The sequence below is a fragment of the Xenopus laevis genome, chromosome 3L (genome assembly GCF_017654675.1).
Source record: "Xenopus laevis strain J_2021 chromosome 3L, Xenopus_laevis_v10.1, whole genome shotgun sequence".
Lineage (NCBI taxonomy): Eukaryota > Metazoa > Chordata > Amphibia > Anura > Pipidae > Xenopus > Xenopus laevis.
The window spans coordinates 74606375-74630918 of NC_054375.1; the positions used below are offsets into that span (position 1 = coordinate 74606375).

The 24544-nt window shown below is 36.8% G+C and overlaps 1 protein-coding gene across 1 annotated transcript; it reads left to right on the plus strand.

Annotated features, from left to right (window-relative positions):
- The first annotated feature begins 1428 nt into the window (after positions 1-1428).
- On the plus strand, positions 1429-18688 carry tes.L (testin LIM domain protein L homeolog). Its single transcript, XM_041586399.1, has 7 exons — positions 1429-1595; positions 6106-6191; positions 7346-7598; positions 8866-9201; positions 13443-13658; positions 15261-15419; positions 18270-18688. The coding sequence occupies exons 1-7, from the start codon at positions 1569-1571 to the stop codon at positions 18459-18461; spliced, it is 1269 nt and encodes a 422-aa protein (XP_041442333.1). The 5' UTR covers positions 1429-1568; the 3' UTR covers positions 18462-18688.
- Positions 18689-24544: the final 5856 nt, after the last annotated feature.

Sequence of the window (24544 nt, forward strand, 5' to 3'; positions counted from 1 at the left end):
GACAGATATTGACATATATTTATATACAGGAGCATGAACAAACTAAATAAAGAATAGGAGTATAGGTATAAGTTTGTTCAGCGGATTTATTATTGTGTATGGAATTTATAGGAAGTACTACAGTAGAATTTGGAACGTAGACTCATTAAGGGTTAGTTCACACGAGGAGATTTTGTCGCCTGACGACTTATCTCTTCGACTTCTGGGCGAAAATCTCCCCGAATTGCCTTCTCGTGTTTTCCCATTTGCGATAATGAAAAGTCATCTGCGCTAAAGCACACGCTTTAGGCGACTTCTGAAAACGCAGGTGAATTCTGAAAATGCAGCGCCGTGTGTGCTTTAGCGCAATCGACTGTTTATTATAGCGGATGGGAAGAAACTAGGAGGCAGTTCGGGAGATTGTCGCCCAGAAGACAAGGCGATTAGTTGCCAGGCAACAAAATCTCCCCAAATCTCCTCGTGTGAACTAACCCTTAAAGGAACAGTTCAGTGTGAAAATAAAAACTGGGTAAATAGATAGGCTGTGCAAAATAAAAAATGTTTCTAATATAGTTAGTTAGCCAAAAATTTAATGTATAAAGGCTGGAGTGAACAGATGTCTAATAAAACAGCCAGAATCCAACTTCCTGCTTTTCAGCTCTATAACTCTGAGTTAGTCAGCGACTTGAAGGGGGGCCACATGGTACATTTCTGTTCAGTGAGTTTGTAATTGATCCTCAGCATTCAGCTCAGATTCAAAAGCAACAGATATGACCTATGTGGCCTCCCCTCAAATCTCTGATTGGTTACTGCCTGGTAACCACGGTTACCAGTCAGTGTAAACCAAGAGAGCTGAAAAGCAGGAAGTAGTGTCCTGACTGACTTGTTATACATCAAATTACTCCAGCCTTTATACATTACATTTTTGGCTAACTAACTATATTAGAAACATTTTTTATTTTGCACAGCCTATCTATTTACCCAGTTTTTATTTTTACACTGAACAATTCCTTTAATAAGTCTACGTTCCAAATTCTACTGTAGTACATCCTATAAATTCCCCAAATCTCCTCGTGTGAACTAACCCTCAAAAAACAGGAACCCACAAGTTGTAGTGACAGTTTCTCTTTAATTGCAATGGGCTGTTTTTCTGTCACAGCACTGATGTAAATAGGCGAGAGCAGATTTCTGACAGCACTCACGTAATAGCACAAATACCCCTATGAGTCACTGATACTGAGACAATGTGCCCTTGCAAGCAACTCATAACTTGTGTTATCAGCATCTCAGCGCACCTAAACACGCCTAGACCTTGCGCTGCAATCGCCTCAACTGCACCCCGCTCGCTCGGGCGGGATCAACAGCGGACGCCTACTATTGGCTGAAGAGCGTTCTCACCACAGCGCCGATTGGTTGATGTATTTCTTTTGTTCACTATCAGCCGCAGGACGGCGGAAGTTTGAGTGAAATGAGTCAATATAGTGTGAGAGTTCCCAGCTGTTACAGGCGCGTCCCATATCAGTGAGTCCGACTGAATCCTCAGTTTCCTGTCAAAGAAGCAGAAGAACGCTGTAGAATAAAGGATAAGGATGGAGCTAGAGAATAAATTCAAGAAGGTTTGTTACGGTATTATAATACTTCGTGACTGTCTGATTTGTCTTACCTTAAAAGTCACGCCCTTCTTATTGGGATACTATCTGCTTGGCTGTTGTATCTTTTCATTTTGTTAAGTTGATTGTCGGTGCTGCTTGGAGAGGAAGTGTCATTTTCATTCATTGGAGGGGGGGAGATATGTAAACTTTCTATAAAGTCAATGTCATAGTATTGGAAGACAATGCTACTTTTTGCTCTTTATGTAGCTTTCCTAAACTCTGCTGTCTTGCCTTATAAATAGAGCATTAAGGTTGGGACACAGCATTTCTTTTGCTCCTTCTGATATTAACAGTCACAGTTTTGTTGGCTTTCATGGATTGCTTCCCATTGACATAAATGACAGGCACCTCAGGCTGCCCTGCAGGAACAATATACAACTGAAAACCCAATCCATCATGTTTTCAGATTGTAATCACCTTAGCAGTGTGGGCCATGGCCTTTCAATTCACTGTGCTGTTGTTAATGCTGCCTGTATGCCACTGCTGTAATGATCTGGTATAAGACCAGCTAGAAATTCATTAAGTTATGGACTAATTTGATCAGATCATTTTGGGAGAAGTCAAATACATGCATGAAACCCATTGTCAATTACACGATATAAAGGGACTATCCCTTTTTAAAGAACTGATACTGCCTAGCTTACATTCATGCTCTTTATTACATTACAAGACACAGGTTCCCACATGCAGTATTCTAAAAACAAAAATAAGTCTGAGGAAGGACGCGCTGCCCCTGAAATGTGTTGCAATAGAAAATAAACATTTGGAGATTCTCAATTGCTTGTACTACACCGCTTGGCTCATTTACAAACAATGAGGCGAAATAGCACCAGTGCAGTTGCCCATAACAACTAGTCAGCAATTATTTTTGGTTCTTCTACTACCAGTTAGAAGGTAAATGCAAAGATCTGATTGTTTGATAGGTGTAACTGAAAATAGCAACCCTTGCATCTTATATATGAATATTTTTGAACTGTGAAAATGGGCCACAAAGAGTAAGGTCCTCTCCTTATGGACACTTGTAAGTGTGAGGTGTGCCTGGAATAAACTGAAATACTTTAAACTTAGACTATGCACCCACAAGTAGTTAAGCATGCACAATCTGTGGTGCAAGGTGGTGTATTTACTATATAGAAATGGGCATGCCAGGTGAGAGTGGGGGGGGGGGGTAAACCTGGCAAGGACTTTGTATTCTATTTACATACTCTTTTCCTCTGCCATTGCTGTAACCTGTAAGCAATAGCACATGATGGGGCTGGCCAGCTAAGGATGTAGGTAGTCAGTACCAGTAACATAATGTGGATAACGTTGATAACATTGTTAGCAGGGATGGTATGGATTAAGGAGCTACTGCTCAGCCACCACAGTGTTAAAATATCTAATTATACTTGTGGGTCTGTATCCACTTAAACAGATGCAAATTCCGAAAACAGAAAAAAAGGATCAAGGCATTCAACAATGCAACATTCAGCTTCCATGGGTGCACACCCACTGGGCAGAATGAAGTCCATTAACAAAACTGAAGAGTGGGTAAAGAGCGTAAAATATTACACTATTTACATAGTTGCATAGTCAGTAAAAATATACATCATAAAAAAAAGTGAATTAATAAATGAAAAAACACTGCACAAGGCTGAATGTAACTCTTGTGTATACCGTCATTCATAATAATCTACAACTTTGTTTTTATTCAGAGAGCTCTCTCCCTTCTTTCCAAGAAAGTAGTTGTTTTTCCCTGGTTTTGTTCCCTACCCAAAAGCACTTATTTTGATTATCTGTATTGTTTCTTCTTTAGACCTTTATTACACTGATTTTTGACACATTGCACTTAAGGCCTCTTTGTAGGGGTTTTTTTTTGTTTTTTTACACAAAAATAACTTTTTTTTTTTTTTTTAGTATTTTTTCATTACATTCATTTGCAGCCAGAATGATCCCTAAATTGTTTTATGGATTTTGAAAACCTATATTACAGCTGCAAATAATTGTTTCCATCACATATATTTTTCCACCTTGCAAAGGGCAAGCAAAGTCAAATTGGCTGGGGGCGGGATGCCAATTTGTTAGGCAGCCCCCAGTGAATACATTCAGAATGATTCTTGAATCACCATGAGCATTCATCTGTCCATGGCAGCACACAGAATCAGTGGGAAATTCTAGTCACAAGGATTTCTGGCCTGAGGTAAAGTAAGTTATGTTATTCATTGAGGGGTGTCCATCCCAATGTGAATATGACTCTCCTTTTCACTCAAGCTCAGATACATAGGACAACTTTCAATCAGTCAGTTGAATATTATACATACTGACCATGGTCAGAAGTTTGTCTGCCAAAGTCTCTTGATTTTAATAGCCAGTTTACGGCTGTACTTTAGTAAAAAGTAAAGCCAGCAATAAATTTGGGCTTGTACTGAAACATCTGCTCATAGAAGGCCACAGCTGAATCCGCCAAAACAAAGTCCAACCCGACCGTTAATGGCAGGGTGGGCATTGGGGCAGAGTGAATTAGTGCAAGCTGACTTCTCTCTGAACTGCGGGGTACATTTTGTGTCTCCAACAGAAGCTTTTTGGCAGCTCCAATGATCAAAGCAGAAGCTGTAAACATAAATATTACTCCATGACTAATCATTATCTTGACAGCCTGTGCAAGAAAATGTTCTATCTTCGGCAGATATGTATATGCATACTGTCTCTCTCTCTCTCTCTCTCTCTCTCTCTCATGTATATGTATATGCATACTGTCTCTCTCTCTCAGCCACATGTATAACGCATCCCTCCGTAAAGTTGTTGTGGCTTTGTCAGACTCAGATTTAACTTGGAAAGGTGAGCTGCTGAAGGAAGAGCACCAGTAAGAAAAATAAGCATACCTGCATAAAAGGCAATTAAGTTCTTCAAGGGTCTTGCAATGAATGCATAATAGAGCTGAATAATTTACATTGAACAGCAGTCATGCAATTTGTTACACATTCCAGCAAAAATATTTCTTGAGAAACAATATGACTTCCATCCATCTGAAGGTACAAGCGGTAGGAATTTCACAGTTTTTGATTCCAAGAAGCTTTGCTGATAATCTTGAGCTTAGTGCATGATGTAACAATACCTACAGATGCTTTGTGATGGAAGTAAAAAAAATGGCAGAACAGTGCCTGAATGTGTAGGATTCTACTTTTTGAACTGTTTGTTCTTAATGTTGTATACAGTTGTCTCGTTCCATCCTTCCTTCATTACTGCCTAATTTGTGGTCCATAACATTTATAAGCCACATAGCAACCCAGCATGCACCAAAGGGAGAAACCATCGCCAAACCTCTTGGGTGGTATGCTTTTTCTTCAATCCCCTGTAAAATCATCTGAAGAGTTTTGACATGTAAGATATGTCTTAACAGTTTTCTTAAACCTAAATGTTTATACAGTGATAGTCACTGAAAATATCTGAATGCAGTGTACTGGAGCAGAAGAGATTAGAAAGTAATTTTTTTTTTCTGTGTGATTAAACGGCTGCCTGTGTGTATTTACATTTAATTTGTAACCTGAGAAACCTGTCTGCATTTAGAAAAATATTATGGAACTTTTTTTTATTTACTTAGGTGGTGCGTACAGTAAAATGTTTTTATATCTGGCAGTCATCGCTGTATTGTTTTTATTAATGTATTTCCTTGGCCTGTTAAACAGAATTCTTGACCCCAAAAAAAAAAAAGATTGCCTTTTTGGACCTTTTTGCTAAAAACTGGAACTTTCTGTAATTTAAATAAATCATTAATTAAAAAGCATGCATGGTGGTGATAGCAAAAATACTACATTGCAGCTAAAAACAACCTCTGTAACCTGGCATCTTTATCTAGAAGCTAGATTTAAAAAAGCTTAAATCATAGAATGCTGTAACTGAAATCTGTGAATAACAGAGTATTTCTTTGGATCCCCAAATCACTGATCTTTTTAAACATTTCTAAACATTTTAATGGAAAGTAGCATATATTGGTACTTAGCTGATACCTACAGTATATAGTAATGTCTAGTATTTTCAGTTATGCTTTATTTTATGCTAAAAAGATTATTCTGACCAATTTCTGATTAATATTAATAAATAATATATTAATAAGTAAGCTGCAGTTTAAGTGTAACATTGATTTACATGTACAGGTATAGGACCTGTTATCCAGAATGCTCAGGACTTGGGGTTTTCCCAATAATAGATCTTTCAGCATTTTGGATCTTTGTACCTTAAGTCTGGATAAATGGTTTCCAGATAACGGATCCCATACCTGTACATACTTGTGCCCACTGTCAGTGAGGCAAAGGCCCGGAGCCTTGTTCATCAATTGATTGATTCCAACGTTACATTTTTTACACTCTGCACAGTGTTACCTAAAGTGATTTTCTCTTGTACTATGGCAATTCTTTGTTGTGCCATGTCATATATGACTTTTATTTGGTATCATCTTGGTATGCATAAAAACTGCTGTATTTCCTTCATTTAACAGGTGACACTTGGTCATGAGGAAGGATCTGGTGCTCCATGTTTAAAATGCAAAGAAAAATGTGAGGGATTTGAACTGCATTTTTGGAGGTCAGTATTCATTAAACTATTTAACAAAGCAAATTTAAGGTCAACAAGAGCCTTTCCATTTCTTTTTAAAAATAGAGCAGACTCTGTGCAACAGCTTCCACAAGTATTGTAAAGTATTGTAAAGCATAGGAATACCGTACTACAGATTCTGTAGTATTTCACATATTCACTTAAGTTTGATCTTAACTGAATTAGTTTGTCTCTTGTGTGTGTGTGTGTGTGTGTATATATATATATATATATATATATATATATATATATATATATATATATATATATATATATATATATATTATATATAATATATATATATATATATATATATACTGCTCATACCTTATGTATAAAAAAAAATGACTGGCTACATTGGCTACATTAGTTTCACTTTGATCACAGGAAGGTATGTCTTAAATGTGCTAGCTTGCTATAATACTATAAATACAACATACTACAGATAATTAAACCTTTTCTAGTCAAAGCATCTAGAAAATGGTAATGTTGTAGAATACTAATTACATATATTTACCTCCAAAAATGCTAGCTTACTAGTTAGCAGGCTTGTCCTCTGCAACATTCTTTTGAGTGGCTTGTCTTCAATGAAAGATAAATTGCTGATGAGCTCAGTCATTTGTATTTCTGTGGTTGAGTTTGTCAGAGTTTAAAAATGCTTTCTTTTTATGGAGCATTTTGGAGTGTATTCAAAAGACCATTTGCTGCCTCTTTGTCTGAGTTTTAAGTAAAGAAAGAGGCATATATTCTAGTTTAGACAGAATAAAGACTAAAGCATGCTACATTTTTGCAAGGCCCTGTGATGTTAGTGCTGATCTTGGTGATCCAAGTCAATGCAGTCATAATGTATATTCCCAAATACACATGTGGTGCTCAATTTGGATGCTCGGGAAACCAACCATATATAACAAAACAGAAATCAGATGGCATTTTAACAACAAGCAAATGTGCTACTTCGTCCAAGTTTATTGAGATTTCCAGATCTCCACACTAACAAATAAGGACAGTATTTGGTTATAAAACAATGCTAAAATGTAATAAAACTACAAAAGACAAATGTGATGTTGAAATTATAACAGTGCATCGGTGTATTTGGGGACACAAGTAGCATTTTTTTACTTTTATATCTTGTCACAAAAATGTAGGAAAATATGTAGAAACTGCAAATGTGGCCAAGAAGAACATAGCGTCCTTTCTAACAATGAAGATGATCGGAAAGTGGGGAAGCTATTTGAGGATACAAAATATACAGCTCTTATCGCAAAGCTGAAAACTGATGGCATACCCACCTATAAACGAAACGTGATGATACTCACAAGCCCAGTTGCAGCAAAAAAGGACGTGTCCATTAATACCGTGACCTATGAATGGGCACCTCCAGTGCAAAACCAGGCCCTGGTAAGAATGAAAATGAAGAGTTATAAAAAAACTATGCAGTGCTGTAGTATGTCAGTACTTTTGGACCAGTTGATTAGATCACTATTTATAACACCATACCATTATTTTGTCAATATTTTGTCAATTGTTAATCCAAGATTATTACATAGTTCTGTATTTCACAACCTTAGATCCATATTTGTTGCAAGAAATACTATGCCCACTATCCGTTCAACTCTTATTTATAGGTTGTAGTTGTATTCTGGCAACAGAGTGGATAAGCCAAACACGTCCCTACAACTTGGACTTGATTTCCTATTTACATAACGTACCATGAGCAGTTTTCTTCACTGTTGATTGGATAGACATTGCAATTATATTATGATGTAGATGCATAAAATCTACATTAAAATAATTATGCTTCGCATTGCAGTGGCCCTGAATTACTAGTTTGAGAAGCCCACCCTTTATGTGCTTCTGTGCACTACTGACACATTCACTGCAGAAACTAGAAAATACATTATGCTGTTTGGTTGCTAGGATAATTAAACCTATCACCCATGAAATGTTTTCCTTAGATCTGCAGAACAAAACGCACAAAAATGCAGACCCTTTTTTTTTTTTTTTTAAGAATCCTTCTGTCTATAACATATCAGAAGTGAACTCCTTTTTTAAGCGGAGTTTTCAACATTTTGGTTCTTTGGCTGCTAATAAGAAACGTTATCTGTTTCTGCTGAGACAGACTTCAAGTTTAATTTAAGCTATAGGAATATATTACTCTTGGGGGCACATTTACTATTGGTCGAATATCGAGGGTTAATTAACCCTCGATATTCGACGTCGAAGTAAAGTACTTCGACTTCGAATATCGAAGTCAAAGGATTTACCGCATTTCCGATGATCGAAAATCCTTGGAATCGAATGATTCAAAGGATTTTAATCCATTGATCGAACGATTTTCCTTCGATGCCAAATTGGCTAGAAAGCCTATGGGGACCTTCCCCATAGGCTAACATTGATGCTCGGTAGGTTTTAGGTTGTGAAGTAGGTGGTCGAAGTTTTTTTTAAAGAGGCAGTACTTTGACTATCGAAGGGTCGAATAGTTGAACGATTTTTATTTCGAATCATAGTCGAAGGTCGAAGTAGCCAAAAAAAACTTTTTATTCTATTCCTTCACTCGAGCTAAGTAAATGTGCCCCCTAGTGTTTGTAGCATTCATTGATTTGTTGACTTTTCAAAGACATTTTGTTTTAATGTTTTACTTTTTTTTCATCATCTGTTCTATCAGGCCAGACGTTATATGGAACTAATTCCAAAAGACAAACAGCCTGTCGCTGGTTCAGAAGGTGCTCAGTACAGAAAGAAGCAGTTGGCTAAGCAGCTGCCTGCTCATGATCAAGATCCTTCCAAGTGTCATGAATTGTCTCCAAATGAGGTGAAGCAAATGGAGCAGTTTGTGAAGAAATATAAAAATGAAGTCCTTGGTGTGGGAGATGTCAAACTTCCCAAAGAAGTGGAGGCACAAGCTAGTGGAGCAGGTAGATCAACTAATGGAAGTTTGAGCACGCTTACAACTGTTAAGAGCACAGACGACAAGGTGGCTGCTCAGAAGGGATCTACATATGTAAGTCACATTATAAAATTCTGTAATGCATCAACAATTTTATGGCATTATAGCGACTGTTACCATAAAATATATACAGATTTTTGATAAATAAAAGTAGTCTCCTTAAGTTAGTATCTGTAATAAAAATATTTACAGTAATTTATCTCATTCTGCTGATGTGCATTTTACTAACTTTTTTTCCTGCAAAAAACTTGAAAACAATATTCTGTCCCAAGCATATGTGTTTTATGCAATCTACCAAATTTGCTTAAGTCCATTATAGTTGAGGCCATTACATTCCATACCCATGTTGGGCACCAAACTATAATGTACTTTGTCCCAGCAACTGTAACAGAGCAAGGCTAACATTGACTCCTAAGTTCATGAAGATCTAGCTTGTTTAATTTATGTGCATATCTGCATACATTTTAGTTATTTCAAATAACTGTCTTTTACATTATAGTTATAATTCCAATACAGAGACAGTAGAAGAGTTATACTCTTTCAACAGTGTATATAAATATTACACACACAGGTACCCTCTTCCCTTGCCATCAGCCAAAGGTTGTCTGCTATTAGGCAAAATTTGAATCTCTTGATTTTTATATACGAAAAAACTAGCAGAACATTTTCATGAGCTGAAAATGTCTGACTACAAAATAACTATACCAGGAGTGCTGTCAGAATCCATGAAATATATACATCCACAAAAATAGTCGGAAGGGTTTTTTTTACGCTGAGAGCTGTGAAGATGTGGAAATCTCTCCCTGAATCGTTGTCGTAGAGGTTGATACATTAGATAGCTTTAAAAAGGGGTTGGATGGCTTTTTTAGCAAGCAAGGAAGGGTTATGGAAGATAGCTCATAGTACAAGTTGATCCAGGGACTAGGCCAATTGCAATTTGGTAGTCGTGAAGGAATGTTTTCCCCCTCTGGTGAGGGAAATTTGAGAGGCTTCAGATGAGGCTTTTTTTGCATTCCTCTGGATCAACTAGCAGTTAGGCAGGTTAAAATCGAGTTCAAAGGTTGAACTTAATGGACGTGTGTCTTTTTTTCAACCTAACTTACTATGTTACTTACACAAACTGTCTCCTCCTTCCTCAGCACTCTTCTGTCTGAATTATTTTGATCCTGTAACTGCCACCTGAGTATCCCATCTTGCTTTGTCATCTCACACACAAAGGGTTTTCTTGACCCGATTCCTTCTGCTGAGCTTATTACAGCTTTTACACTTCATTGACTTACACAAATATCTTATAACCTCATTTTCATGGCTTTCAAAGCCTTTCATTCCTCTCCACCCAACTACATCTCTTTCCTTGTGTCTTCATAAATTCCTCGTTAAATCCTCCATTACTCTCAGAGCAACATAATTGTGTCTGTAAGTTACCCAACAACTTGACTATAATGGTCATGACAGACAGGATGCTTTGATTCCCATGGGAAATCTCCTCTCTTGCAAAAATGTGGTGGAAGACATTACAGCATGATTACCTGGGAGCAGCGGGCAACAAAGCTCCATGTCTTGCTTTGCCCTAAGCTGTATGAGCAAGGTACCCCATTCCACTTGTATCTTTAAGACCTAGCAAGACGCTTGTTTTTTCCATTAATGTATTCTGCTCTACAGCGCTGCATACACAAGTAGCGCAATAGAAATGAAATATACATGTGTGCCGAATTGCAGGAGTTGTGCAGTGGGCATTCTGTAGTTTACAATAGCCATTTATTCTTTGCTGAGTTAGTTATATAAAATTTTTGTACCTGAAATCTGTACTATAATAGATTACTTTGCGGAAACCATACTATTATATTTTTTAATGTATTTATATGAAAGTTGTTTTGGTGCTTACATAAGCCAACTCTAATCGGATGTTAAAGGGATAATGTCGTTGGAAAACATGTTTTTTTTGTTTTTTTTTATTTAAATTCATCAGTTAATATTGCAGCTCCAGCAGAATGCTTCACTGAAATCTGTTTTTTAAAAGAGAAAACAGACTTTTTTTGTATTTAATTTTAAAATCTGACATGGGGCTAGACATATTGTCAGTTTCCCAGGTGCCCCAAACCACGTAAGTTGTGCTCTGATAAACTTCAGTCACTCTTAATTGCTACACTGCAAGTTGAAGTGATATCACCCCCTCTTTCCCCAGCAGCCCATCAGCAGCCTATCAACAGAACAATGGAATGGTAGCCAGATAGGAGTCATCTGCCTGAACTGAGGGTGAGAAGTAGTGGCACCCAAAATACATTGAATGTAATAAAAAGTAGTGGAAACTTTAGCCCCATATACAATAAATATAATGATTTTTGACACCCCAGACCCCTCCTTACCCTTCCAAAAATGGTTATCTGAATGCTGGATAAGATTTGAGCATTGCAGAGATCAAAATGAAGTCAGAAATTGTTTGCATTGCTAAAAGTTCTTCCTCACCCCACCTAGGTTTGCTATTACACAATCTGGGTCGTATTGAAGTACAATGAGAAGGGTAGAAGTAATAGCTGTCTCATTTAGACCACATCATCAATAATTGGCAAAAAAGTCTATTGGGGTACATGTTGGCTTCCATAGAGGCATTTCCAACCAGCAGGTACCACATAAGGGGCTACAGAACTATTTCCTGTTGTACTGGAAAACACTCATGAGGGTGCCAGCCAATACTGTCAGGGTTGTAGTGTCATTGCCCATTTAGTTTGTTAATAATTTGTAAGAGTTATCTCTGCTTCATTCTTATGCCTGTCTCCCAGACACTGCTGAATAGAATGTAGTTTGCCTTTTCTATAACAACTGCCAGAATATTGTCAAGAGTATGTAACAATAACTTAAAGCTTATGTCTCAAAGTTTGACTTGTCAACATGAACTAAATTTTTTTGTCAAAATTGTTTAAAGGGGAACTATCGCTAAACGAAAATTTAATATAAGCTTCAGCATACTGAAATAGGAAACTTTCTAATATCAATTAAATATTCTGCATCGTTTCTGAAATAATCAAGTTTATCTTCACTATTCCTCTCTCAGCATCTGTTTCTCCTCATTCACTCTTCATTCAGGGTGTCAGATGAATGAATATATGTTATAGGGGGGGCTCGTTTTGCCTAGAAGATGTATTAGATCTCACTCTATTAAAATCACCAGACATCATGTCTTTCTACATGCAGGATTTGTGCAAAAGGCAGCTATTTTGTTAGATTTTGTTTGTACTGGATTAAGTTATTTGAGTGAGCTCTAATACATCTGCTAAGAAAGGAGCCCCCCTATAAGATATCATTCATCTGACACCCAACTGTTGCTTGAAGGTAGAACAGATGCTGAGAGAGGAATAGTGAAGATAAACTTGATTATTTCAGAAACAGTACAGAATATTTAATTGATTGTATTTAGAAAGTTTCTTACTTCAGTATGATGAAGCTAATATTACGTTTTCATTTTCGCGATAGTTCCCCTGTACAAATGGGTCCCTAATGTTGCAAACAAGTGTTTCCCAAATGTTTGCTTTAAAGGGGTCATTTGCCTTAAAATTAACTTTTATATATACAGGTATATAGAACCTGACAACCATGTTGTTGGTGTGGGTATAGTTTCTGTAAGTGTCTAAATCAAAAACTTAACAATATAATTAAAGAAGCAGCCTATATTACTTGATTTGGATTGCAGTTCAAGAAGTAAGCATGTCCCATTTACTTTGCTAAACATCCTATTGCATGTGAAACTGATTTCAAGTTCTCCTAAAACATTCTTTCTGCTCTCAAAATTGAATCCGAACTGCACATTTCCAGTTATGGGAATATGCAGTGCTGTAAACATCGGCAGTGAATGAGGCTGTTTTTCCATGCAAGGCGTTCCTTTACTTAGACAATGAGATGTTTGTAACAGACGGGAAGGGTTAACAGCTTGAAAGGGCGAAATATGCTCCGTGACCCTGCGAACAATTGGACTGGTAAATAGCATATTATTGTTGCACAGGGAGAGGACAGAGAGGCATTGGAAGAGCCAAGGAACAAGACATGGTAGTCCTACTTTAATACCATTTCCTCATGTAAATGCATCTTTCTACATATATTTTGCCTTTAGCTATTTATACCTTATCATGTTACGTCGGTAACTTAATTGTGCAGCTAAATTTGACTGATATTAAAAGATGACTCAGAAACAGACATTAATTACAAATCTGGTAGATAGGGTTTTTGTTGCATTGAAATTTATGGACTAGGGTAAATGTAGAAGTGTTTCTTTTTTAAACTGCCTAATCTGTTTCTTTTAGTATTGTTTCCGGTGCAAAGAGAACATGAGAGAAGGAGACCCCGCTGTATATGCTGAGCGTGCTGGATATGACAAGTTGTGGCATCCTTCTTGCTTTGTCTGCTTCACTTGCAATGAACTTCTAGTTGATATGATCTATTTCTGGAAAAATGGAAAGCTGTACTGTGGAAGGCATTACTGTGACAGTGAAAAGCCACGTTGTGCTGGTTGTGATGAGGTATGCTTCACAGGGGCGTATTTATATAAGGCACCCGAGAGCCTGTGCCTAGGGTGGCTGGTCCTCGGGTGCCTATAAATCTATTTTTTTTAATTAAAAAAATCGCCCAGCCTCTTCCACAGATTTCCATAGGAAATCCGTTTAAAGAGCTGGGGGGGGGGGGTGAGAGGTAGGGGGCAGGCACCACGTAAGGGGCGTGTTTAGTTCAGGTGCCTAGGGCAGCATCGGAACTAGATACAGCCCTAATGCTTCATATCTGTGTCAACCCTGAATTTTCAATAACGATTACCCCTTGTGCTCCTAGTTTAGATATTGCACAGCAGCACATAAGAGAGGTATCATTTCTTTGTTTATTGGTTCAAGGGGAAGTTAATCTTAATTTTATTAATTAATTTTTAATTATTTATTTTTGTATTCTATATCTCTATTATGAAACATTTTGTCACAGTGCAGGATTTGTGTTCTATCATTCAAAACTCTGCCTGTCTGAAAGGGAGACTGGGAATTTTAACTTACATAACAATCATGCTATAACTGCAGCAATTTTAAAGGAAAAGCAAAGGTATAATGGTGGGACATGCCAAATGTTAGGCACCCCCCCCAATGATTACAATTTCTTTCCTGGGACCGAGTACTGGGAAACTTCAATAGAAGCACCACATTATATTCTGCTTCTTGGATCTTCGCTACGGCCCCAGACAAGGTGCCTATGTATATTAGTGTGAAAAGCCAATTTTTGGATACTAAGTTTCATTGTTAACTCTACTGCACACCCAGACTAGGCCATAGAGAAAATCCAAAAAGAAGATGGCAACATGGCGCTACTACAGTAGTACCCAGTGCTGATGCATTTTTTTGCACAATGCCCTGGGATTTTGTGTGAGCTATTATAATCAACAGGGGGTGCCTAACATAGGCCAGTGATTATACCTTTCCTATTCCTTTAAGGAAAAAAAAATTGAACGTAAAACTTTGCCATTACCCTTATTTATTATTGTGCAGAAATGTTATCAGATGATCACAAGCTGAATGACATTTTTTATGAAGTTATGGCAAAAACAGTGAATATTAAGTCAATTTTAAGAATGAATAGGTTGAATAATGAATAGTTTCTCCAAATGGTTAATGGTTTTTAAGATTGAACTGAGTTCAGTTGCAGAACATAAGGATCTTTCTGATTATAGACAGATGCTGTGTTTCTAGTAGCAACACCACAAACCGCAGTGTTGCGCTTCTCATCTGCACAGAGATCAGCAACTCTGCTTCCTGTTACAGCTGCAGCTTCTAAGCAAAATAATTGTATTAGTTCTTGCATGTATGTCAGTCATTAAGGTAAACATTTATCTTTTAAAGCCACTGTCATTTTTAATAAATTACATTTTAAAGAAATGACTCATTTCACACACACAAAACCTCATTTTTTCAAAACTGATTTGTTCCCCTTTAAAATTATATCTGTAATCGCTAGATGGAGCAGCTACATGGAAGGTAATGTTTTAGTGACCCCTGGTGTCTTGAAAAAATCACTTCAACCACTCCAGCTGACTGAAAATGTTTTGTTGCACAACCCTGCTTATATATACCTGGTTTGTGTCTTGTTAGCTGATCTTCAGTAATGAATACACTCAAGCAGAAGGTCTGAACTGGCATCTCAAGCATTTCTGTTGCTTCGATTGTGACATTGTCCTTGCTGGAGAGATCTACGTGATGGTGAATGATAAAGCAGTCTGTAAGCCATGCTATGTGAAAAACCATGCTGTGGTGAGTTTTTCCTCTCTTTACCATATACCTGTATATACACTTTTAAAGGAGTTGAGTTAACTTTTATTATAATGTAGAGCGTGATTATTCAGAAACAATTTGCATTAGTTTTCATTTTTTATTATTTGCGGTTTTTGAGTTATTTTGCTTTTTTGTTCAACAGTTCTCAATTTTGCAATTTCAGCAATCGGGTTGCTAGGGTCCTAATTACCTTAGCTACCATGCATTGATTTGAACAAAAAACTGGAATATGAATCGCAGAGGGCCTGAATACAAAGATGTAATATAAAGTAGCAATAACATTAAATGTGTAACCTTACAAGGCATTTGCTTGTGACCCCCATTTGAAAACTGGAAAGATTCGGAAGAAGAAGCCAAATAACTCGAAAAATATTCAAACGAAAAATTGAAGAATAAATGAAAAGTTGCTTAGAATTCACAATTCTATAACATACTAAAAGTTAACTTAAAGGTGAACCACCCCTTTAAGATACACTGATGCTCCTTAGTACATTAGTTTTAAAATGTGTTTATATATAGTTTTCTTGAACCAATGATAAAAAATGAGGAAGAATGCATTTTCATATGTGTATTTGTGGGTCAATCAATAACACTCAATTAATAAAAATTTAGATATACATTGATTTATTTATTGGATTTGATTATCCTGTTTGTCATAAAATGCCAGAGGAATCTGAATCTTGCTCAGATTTTCTGACATGGGTTGCAAAAAGGCTAGATGCAGACATTTTGAGATAGCTAGATAGAGTGGAATACTCAAATTTATCGAGTTATCTGCAAAAAAAATCCTGAATACCTCTACATGACTTCCACAGGTTTTAGCTTGAGTATTTTCAGATTCTGGCAGCTTCAGAGCCTAATAAATCCCAAAAAGTTTGTTTTTACTGAAATTACCATTCAAAAACTCAGATTTATAAATAACCCCCATAATGTGCTACTAATTTATTTGTTTTTTGACAGAAAATATATAGTAACCCAAATTACAGAAAAATCCCTTACCTGGAAAATACTAGGTCCCAAACATTCCATATAGTTCCATTTCAGAAGTGTGTTTGAATTTGATTTTTTTTCTTGGTTTGCTGCTGTTCACTGTTGAAACAGTATTTTATATGTAACTGAGATCTTTCACTAGCAGACACTTTTAAGCAATTAGGAACTCATGGGAATTGTTAACCCTGTACACACTGATCTTATGTGGTGCTAATTAATGTGTATGGCAGATTTAATTATTTATTTTGGTTCATTCAGAGTTCCACTAAATTACTGTGTGCAGTTCTAACCTTTCCACTGGGGGGCATCAATTCCTATTTTAATAGCCTTCAAGCTCCCAGTAATCACACTTATAACCAATGTATCACAACACAACTTCCTAACTAATCTTTAAAGATGTACTTAGATCTTGTAATATGACCTCTAATTTTCTATATTCTCTTTTAGGCAGGTGTACCTGTATAGAAAATAGTCCACCTTTGCACTTTTTTCAAATAATGCACCTGTCAGAAAATTCTTGAAAATAATATTTTGTCACTCACATTTGGATTCCTTTTGTTGGAAACAGCGGAACAGCACAAAAAAGCTGAAAACTATTACAAAATAATATCTTATTCTACATAGAGTTCCTAAAATTGACCAATATTGGCCAATATTATTGGCACAAGAAGTTATTAGAAGTATTTGGGTTTCAAGCTGGTGATTCTCTTTTTTTTTTTTTTTTTTTTTTTTAATTTACCTGGGATTAGTTTTAGATGCATCTAAGAAACAGGAAGTTTGAATTGAGAAAAATGGTTTCATATTCTTCTGTACTGTGTCTGTGTGCCACACTGATCACCGAGAAAAGAAAGAAAATCAAAGAACTGTATTAGGAGGTGAGGTAGAAAACTGACACAAAACATGGAGAATCTCTAGGCCAAGCCCATCTCCAGATACCTTAATGTTCCTCTGTACAACATACAGTACTTAATCGTATGTTTTGAGTTGAGCCCCATTTCAATGTAAGCACGTCTCCCTGGACATGGACATAAGAGTAAGATTCAGTGATGTAACTAAGACCCCGCAATATGGGGGGGGCCCCAGAGTCCTAAAGTCCCACTACTGCCAGGATCCAAGGGAACCTTTACCACCACCGCCAGCCCACCCGCCACTTCTGGTTCCCCGCTGCTGCAATTTCAGGGTCACGCTGTGCCTGCGCGAACCCGGAAGTGACATCACACCGAGTCAGGAAGAGGCACACGGAGGGTGGAGGGCTGGAGGCGGAACAAAGGGGTTGGGGCTGGGGGATCGGAAGCAAGCAACCGGGAGAGAGAGAGAGACACAGGAAAACTATCCGAAAACTACAGTTGGGGGAAGATATCCATAGATCTGGGAGAAACTACAGTTGGGGGAAGATATCCATAGATCTGGGAGAAACTACAGTTGGGGGAAGATATCCATAGATCTGGGAGAAACTGAGCAGTTTGTATCACTTATTTTTCAAACTGTTCTAAGTGTTTCAATTCATTTAGTCTTTCCAAAGGGTGTGCTACCAAATATTAGGCCTAGAGTGTCAATCATTTTGGCCATGTCATTCTTTCAGATCTGGAACAAATAAAAAGTTACACTTCTTCATGCAATAACACAATTCTGGAAACATTTTTTCAAAATCTTTCACAGTAATTTGTTAGTTATTTGAAAGTGCCACTACGTTTGTCCTATTGTGAAACCTCAGTATTTGCCTCTTATTAATATTCATACACCATCAGGGCTTTTGGAGTAGTGTATGTGTCTTATTGAGAAAGTGAAGTTGCTTTATAAATATTTCACGTGTAATTTCATCTTTTTGTTTTTTTGTAGTCATGCCAAGGCTGCCATAATGCCATCGACCCTGAGGTTCAGCGTGTGAGTTATAATGGCTTCCACTGGCATGCAGCACCAGAGTGCTTTATTTGCTCATGTTGCAGCAAGTGTCTGATTGGACAGAAGTTCATGCCCATTGAAGGAATGGTGTTCTGCTCAGTGGAGTGCAAGAAAAAAATGTCTTCATAATGAACAAATGGAAATATCCGTTTAAATGCTTATTTTCAAGTGATGATCTGCAAGCATTTTCATGCCTATGACATTTTCTACAAATTCACAACAAATCCATAAATAGAATATTACACTGCTGTAGTGAAGAAATATATAAAGCATTTGTATTTTTCATACTGTGGCATTCAGAAATTGCATATGTGTGTATATAAAGGTTCTGTAAAGTGGAAGATGGTAATGTCAAATTATGGTATTGTTATTATTCCAGGTGTGAACACAAAGTGCAACATCACAGAACAGTATAAATATATATATATATATATATATCTGGACGAGTAGGAACGCACAACCTTGAATGTTGCAAGGGCCGGGTGCCAGACTGTAAACGCATACAAACTCCCTCCAATGTCGGCACTCCAGAATCAGTCACGCTTGAGTCAGAAGATCAATATCATAAAGGTTTATTAGGATAGACCAACGTTTCGATACCTGTGTGGTATCGAAACGTTGGTCTATCCTAATAAACCTTTATGATATATATATATATATATATAATATATATATATATATATATATATATATATATATATATATATATATATATATATATATATATATATATATATATATATATATATATATATATATATATATATATATATATATATATATATATATATATATATATATATATATATATATATATATTTTTTTTTTTTTTTTTTTCCCTGGCCTTCAAAGTCACATTGGGATATTATGCAAACAACTTACAAATGTAATAGTCATTAAATCTTCTTAATTGTCCCTTAGTAGAATGAAAATATTTAAAAATCAAAGCATAATCTATTCCTGTTCCACTTTTTGTATTGACTTTGCTATTTCTTCTATTCCTTATAATCCTCCTTATCACTTTCAAAAGCCCTTCTTGTTCAGTGTAAAGATAAAAACTAGGTAAACAGATAGGCTGTGCAAAATAAAAAATGTTTATAATATAGTTAGTTAGCCAAAAGTGTAATGTATAAAGGCTGGAGTGATTGGATGTGTAACATAATAGCCAGAACACTACTTCCTGCATTTCAGCTCTCTTGGTTTCCACTGACTGGTTAACAGGCAGTAACCAATTCAGTGTCGGACTGGCCCGGCGGGATACCGGGAAAAACTTATAAAATATTCTTTACATACTTGTTTTGTAATAAAAAGTCACCTGATTTCCCTCCCTGCCCCTAATTTGCATATTAAAATTCAGATTTGGTTCAGCCCATGCTGTTTGGTTTCAAATATAGCCTGTGACACCATAAACCATTTATATTCTTCTGTAAGTCTTACTTGTCTAAGTCTACTAGTTTCTGTTTGCTAGTACCTCTAATACCTCTAAGGGTAAGCTTGCTTGCACCCTAAAACTCTGCACCACTAGTATGTAGTAGCAGTCATGAATATTATGGAGAAATAACTTGTGCAATTTAAAATTGTTAACTTTATTGGAGTTAACCAATCGTGAGACTGAACATGCAATGACCAAGCCAACATGTTGTGAGCGTTTACAATTTACGCGTGTCTTTGTATGTGCATAGATGTAAACTATACATATAGGTGTGTGTATATATAGGTATCTTTTAATTTGCTGACTTTTCTATGCATTAACTGTTTTTCTATATATGTTAAAGAAATCATTGGGCTGTTCTGCCTAGTTCCTTTTTGATTTTTAGAATGTATTTATTTGTTTATCTTGTCTTGTCCAAGAAACCAGTTAAAAAGCCATCCATAGACTAAAGAGACGGATTCCTTTTTCAGCTCATTTCTCACACATTAGATTACAAGAATTACGATTAAAAGAAAAAAAAGTTTAAGATTTCAAATGACATAACAGATCAGCATACATGTGAATATAGAATTGAGTACAGCGAGGTAGACTGTTCCTTTGCTTGTGATAGTATATATTTCTGTATATATATTTTGTAGTTTATTTTTCTTTAATAGTCAACTTAGAATAAAATATTTTGAATTCCTATTTCTTATACAACCCTGGCTGAAAGGAAAAAGTCTAGCCAGGGGTTATAAGATAAAGCTGCCAGAATTGCTAAAATTCTTCAGTGCCTCTCTATCCTTGTCTTCCAAGTCGTATTTCAAGGCTTTGTTTTCACTGACCAACAGGAATGTTCAAGCACTTTAATTTGTATTACCTTTCATTAAATCTATATACATTTCTCATGCTTTTCCATAGTTGTATGTTATGTGACATAGACTGGGTAATTGGCCCAAAGAGGCCAATGCAGTTCTCAGCTGTCCACACCAGCCCCCCAATAAGGTGCAATGTACACGAGTAATTAAGTACTTTCTTGGATTCAGCCATCACACAACTTTCCAAACACAAGTTTCCAAAAATGTACACAACAGCATTTTGCTATGTGTTTAAAATTCAAACCACAGTGGTTCCTGATGACCATCATATGGCTTTTTTTTCCCCCTAGTACGATAATCAGTGGGTTAAAATGGACTTTGAACTAGATGGCTTTCTGATTAAGAGGATATGACATGTTTCCTTCTTTTGTGCAAGTTCATTGTGTCACTTATTCCATTAAATGCTTTAAATGTTTTAGTGCGGTGTTTTTGCCAATTATATATTAATATGGTACCATAGTGTACATTTATGTGTTTATGTTTCTAGCACATAAATAAACAGATACTGAAGAACTGAGAGAATGATCTCTTGGTTTCCCTTCATTCTTCTTTCTATATTCCAGCAGAGGGAGTTAACTTCCTACAAATTAAAAGCCTAGTTTCGTAAATATTATTTCTTAAGCATATATTACATTTTCAAAGCCACTATTTCCATTTTAGCAGAAAAAATAGCCTGCTTTGAAATAGATACAAAATGGAAGCTAGAAGTAGAAGCCCCTAGCTTCAACTTTTACTGTTTTAGGCTGCCAGTTCAAGGGTCCAGTATGTGTTTTAATGTAAATCAATATTTCATTTGCTTAAATATAAGTACACACACATTTTAGATTGCCACAGTATCGTCTGCAGAAAAAGGTGGCTTGAAATACAAATTGAAATCACATTTTTCTCTTTACAAATAACCAATAACTATTGCATTTCTATTTCAACACAATGGGGCAAATTTAGTAAAGGGCGAAGTGGCAGTTGCTAGCAAAAATTCTCCAAAATGACACTTCGCAGGGACATCGCCAATTTACTATAAGGCGTAGAGGACAATTCGCTAGCAAAAGAGCTCATCGCCTTCCGAGGCGAAAATTCGTCCTTCAGTAAATTTCCCCCCGTGTAACCACTAGGGGGGGAGACTCTGCAAACTGTGCATGTAAAATAATAAAACAAGTTATGCACTTTTGCTGTACATGGTTCATTCTGAGCCTGTTCACTTGGAGACATGAAAGAGTAAAAACCCATAATGAAATCCAATGCCCATTATTTTCCATGGGGGTGTATACTTTTATAATCACTGTAGATTTTTCCTGCTAGGAATTATACCAGCGAATGTTCCCACTGTCTTTTACCATCCATCAAATAGCCACACAAAAATGGGTAAAATGTATGACTGTGTATCTGCATTAATATATAGGTCAGGTATCCCTATTCAACACATGGCCATGCAATGGACACCAAGGAATGTAGATACAAATCATGCACAGCATTCCCTTCCTCTCCATGACACCACCTGACCAACTCTTACTTCTACTCACATCTTAAACCTTTCTCTCTTGCTGTACCTTATATCTGAACTTACAAATCTGAATTCTTATGTCCAATACACCGTTCAATCTCTTCAAAACCAAATTCAAGGCTACCTCTTGGAGTACTGCAATAACATCTTACTCAGGTTTGGCACTTATGCCAAGTCAATGCCAATCACCATCACCAACCACCATATTGCAGTACTTATCCTCCTATTTTTGTCTTTTAGTTTCCCACTATGTTATATTATTTGCTGTACTGAGCAGGGGCATTCTTCCTGTTAACACTCTGCACTTAATCTTGCAATTGTTTTACTGGATGTCATTTTATAACTGTATAGACCCCCATCTTTTCTACTAATGTAATGTTTATGGGCATTGCTCCCTACACAAGTAATGCTATATAATTAAAAATAAAAAATATACACAATTTACTTATAAAATTGCTTCTAAATTGTAAATTGAGAACAAGTGCTAGGCTCCCTTGTCACGGCTCAAACTTCTGCCTTTAGCAGCCAACTTTGACGACTGCTAAAGGCAAAACTTGAGCCTTCTCTCCTTTGAATAGTTGCCTCCATGGCTATACAGCAGCTTATTTATATAACACAGCAGTTTTACTAGTGCAGGGCAACACTGCAATATATTTTTATTACTTTAAAACACTTAAATTTTTTGATGTTACTGGTCCTTTAAGCAAAGGATATTATATAAAATCCTTCTGCTAACATTCAGTGCCCACACTCCTATGATCCTCACTACATTTCTTCACTTGTTTCACTGTACAATCCTGGCCGTCTACTCCGCTCCTCTCAGAGCCAGCTTCTTTTCATACCATCAACATCCACTGCCACCTCTCTTCATAAACCATTCAATCTTGCTGCTCCTTACCTCTGGAATTCCATCCCTGAATTCCTTTGTAAAGAGTGCTCTCTCAATCATTTGAAGAAAAAAACTAAGAGTCTACCTTTTGGAGCACTAGAATATTAGTTTAATCCTGCTACCTATTGGACAATGCCTTTACTTTGTGCACTTTTACCCCTCCAATGTGTGCCTCTATGTTAGCCACCCACCCACTTAATGGAGAACTAAAGCCTAACTAAAGAAGTAGGCTAGAAAAGTTGTTATATTTTGTGCTTCTATACCAGCCCAAGGAAACCACAGCCCTTTAGCAATAAAGATCTGTGTCTCCAAAGATGCAATACTTTTGAATTTGCCGCACACCACTTACTTCATATTACCGGGTGCATCCATTTCCCAGGCCGCTTCCAAGCCCAACACTGCAACAATCCAAAGTAGGGAAGAAGCACACCAAATTTAGCTAGGCAATGCCTTTAGCACATTTATTTGCAGAAGTATTGAACACACAAGCTTTCGGGGTCTAACCCCTTCCTCAGGTGCCTTTCCTTCCTTTGCACCTGAGGAAGGGGTTGGACCCCGAAAGCTTGTGTGTTCAATACTTCTGCAAATAAATGTGCTAAGGGCATTGCCTAGCTGAATTTGTGTGCTTCTCCAAAGATGCCCCAGTAGCTCCCCATCTTATTTTCTGTTGATTCACTGCACATACTCTGTGCTGGTATCAATTACTGAGCTTAGGGATCCACTCACAATATACAGTACACATAGAATATATATGTCACAATATAAGGCTGATTAGTAATTAATACAGATAATTACTATATGGCAGCACAGAAACCAGTGAAACTAGCATCAGAATTTAATAATCAGCCTTGTAGCATCAGCTTAGATTACAGACAAACCTAATTTTCTGATTGATAATTTGGGACAACCCCTAAATTTAGCATCAGAACAGCTGCCCAGAGCCCACTGCGCATGTGATTGTCTCCGACACTTTCCAAGATGGTGACCCCCTGTGACAAGTTTGAAGTCTTGGATCATTGCTGCTATTGAGAGGTTGAAACTTTAGGCTGGTGCAATTAGTTCACTATATCAAATATGGCATTTTTAGCCATTTTAATTTTTAGGGTTTAGTTCTCCTTTAAGTGCTATGTGGTAAGAGACACAGAGAGCTGCCTCATGCAGCTTACAGTCTGTGTCCTTATATGAGCTCTGTGAACTGTGTATATTTATTCTATTTATTATGTGACTTGTCCTCCCTGTGTGTACTTTTATATATTTAACTTTTAAGCATTGTATGGCTCTGTGGCTCCCTATCAGAGCTTTACAAATAAAGATATACATATATACATACACATACACCTTGAGTGAGATATCAGGCTGCACCAATCTTGGGCCCTAGGGCCCAACAATTGGATAACTATAATGGGAATGCAGGTGGTGATATAGAGGACTACATCAACAAACAGATGCGGTCCTCGATATAACAAGCATTTTAAGTCTGCTCGGTCAACATCCAGCTGATTTTCTGCTAGATATCGATTGGAGAAGCCGTCA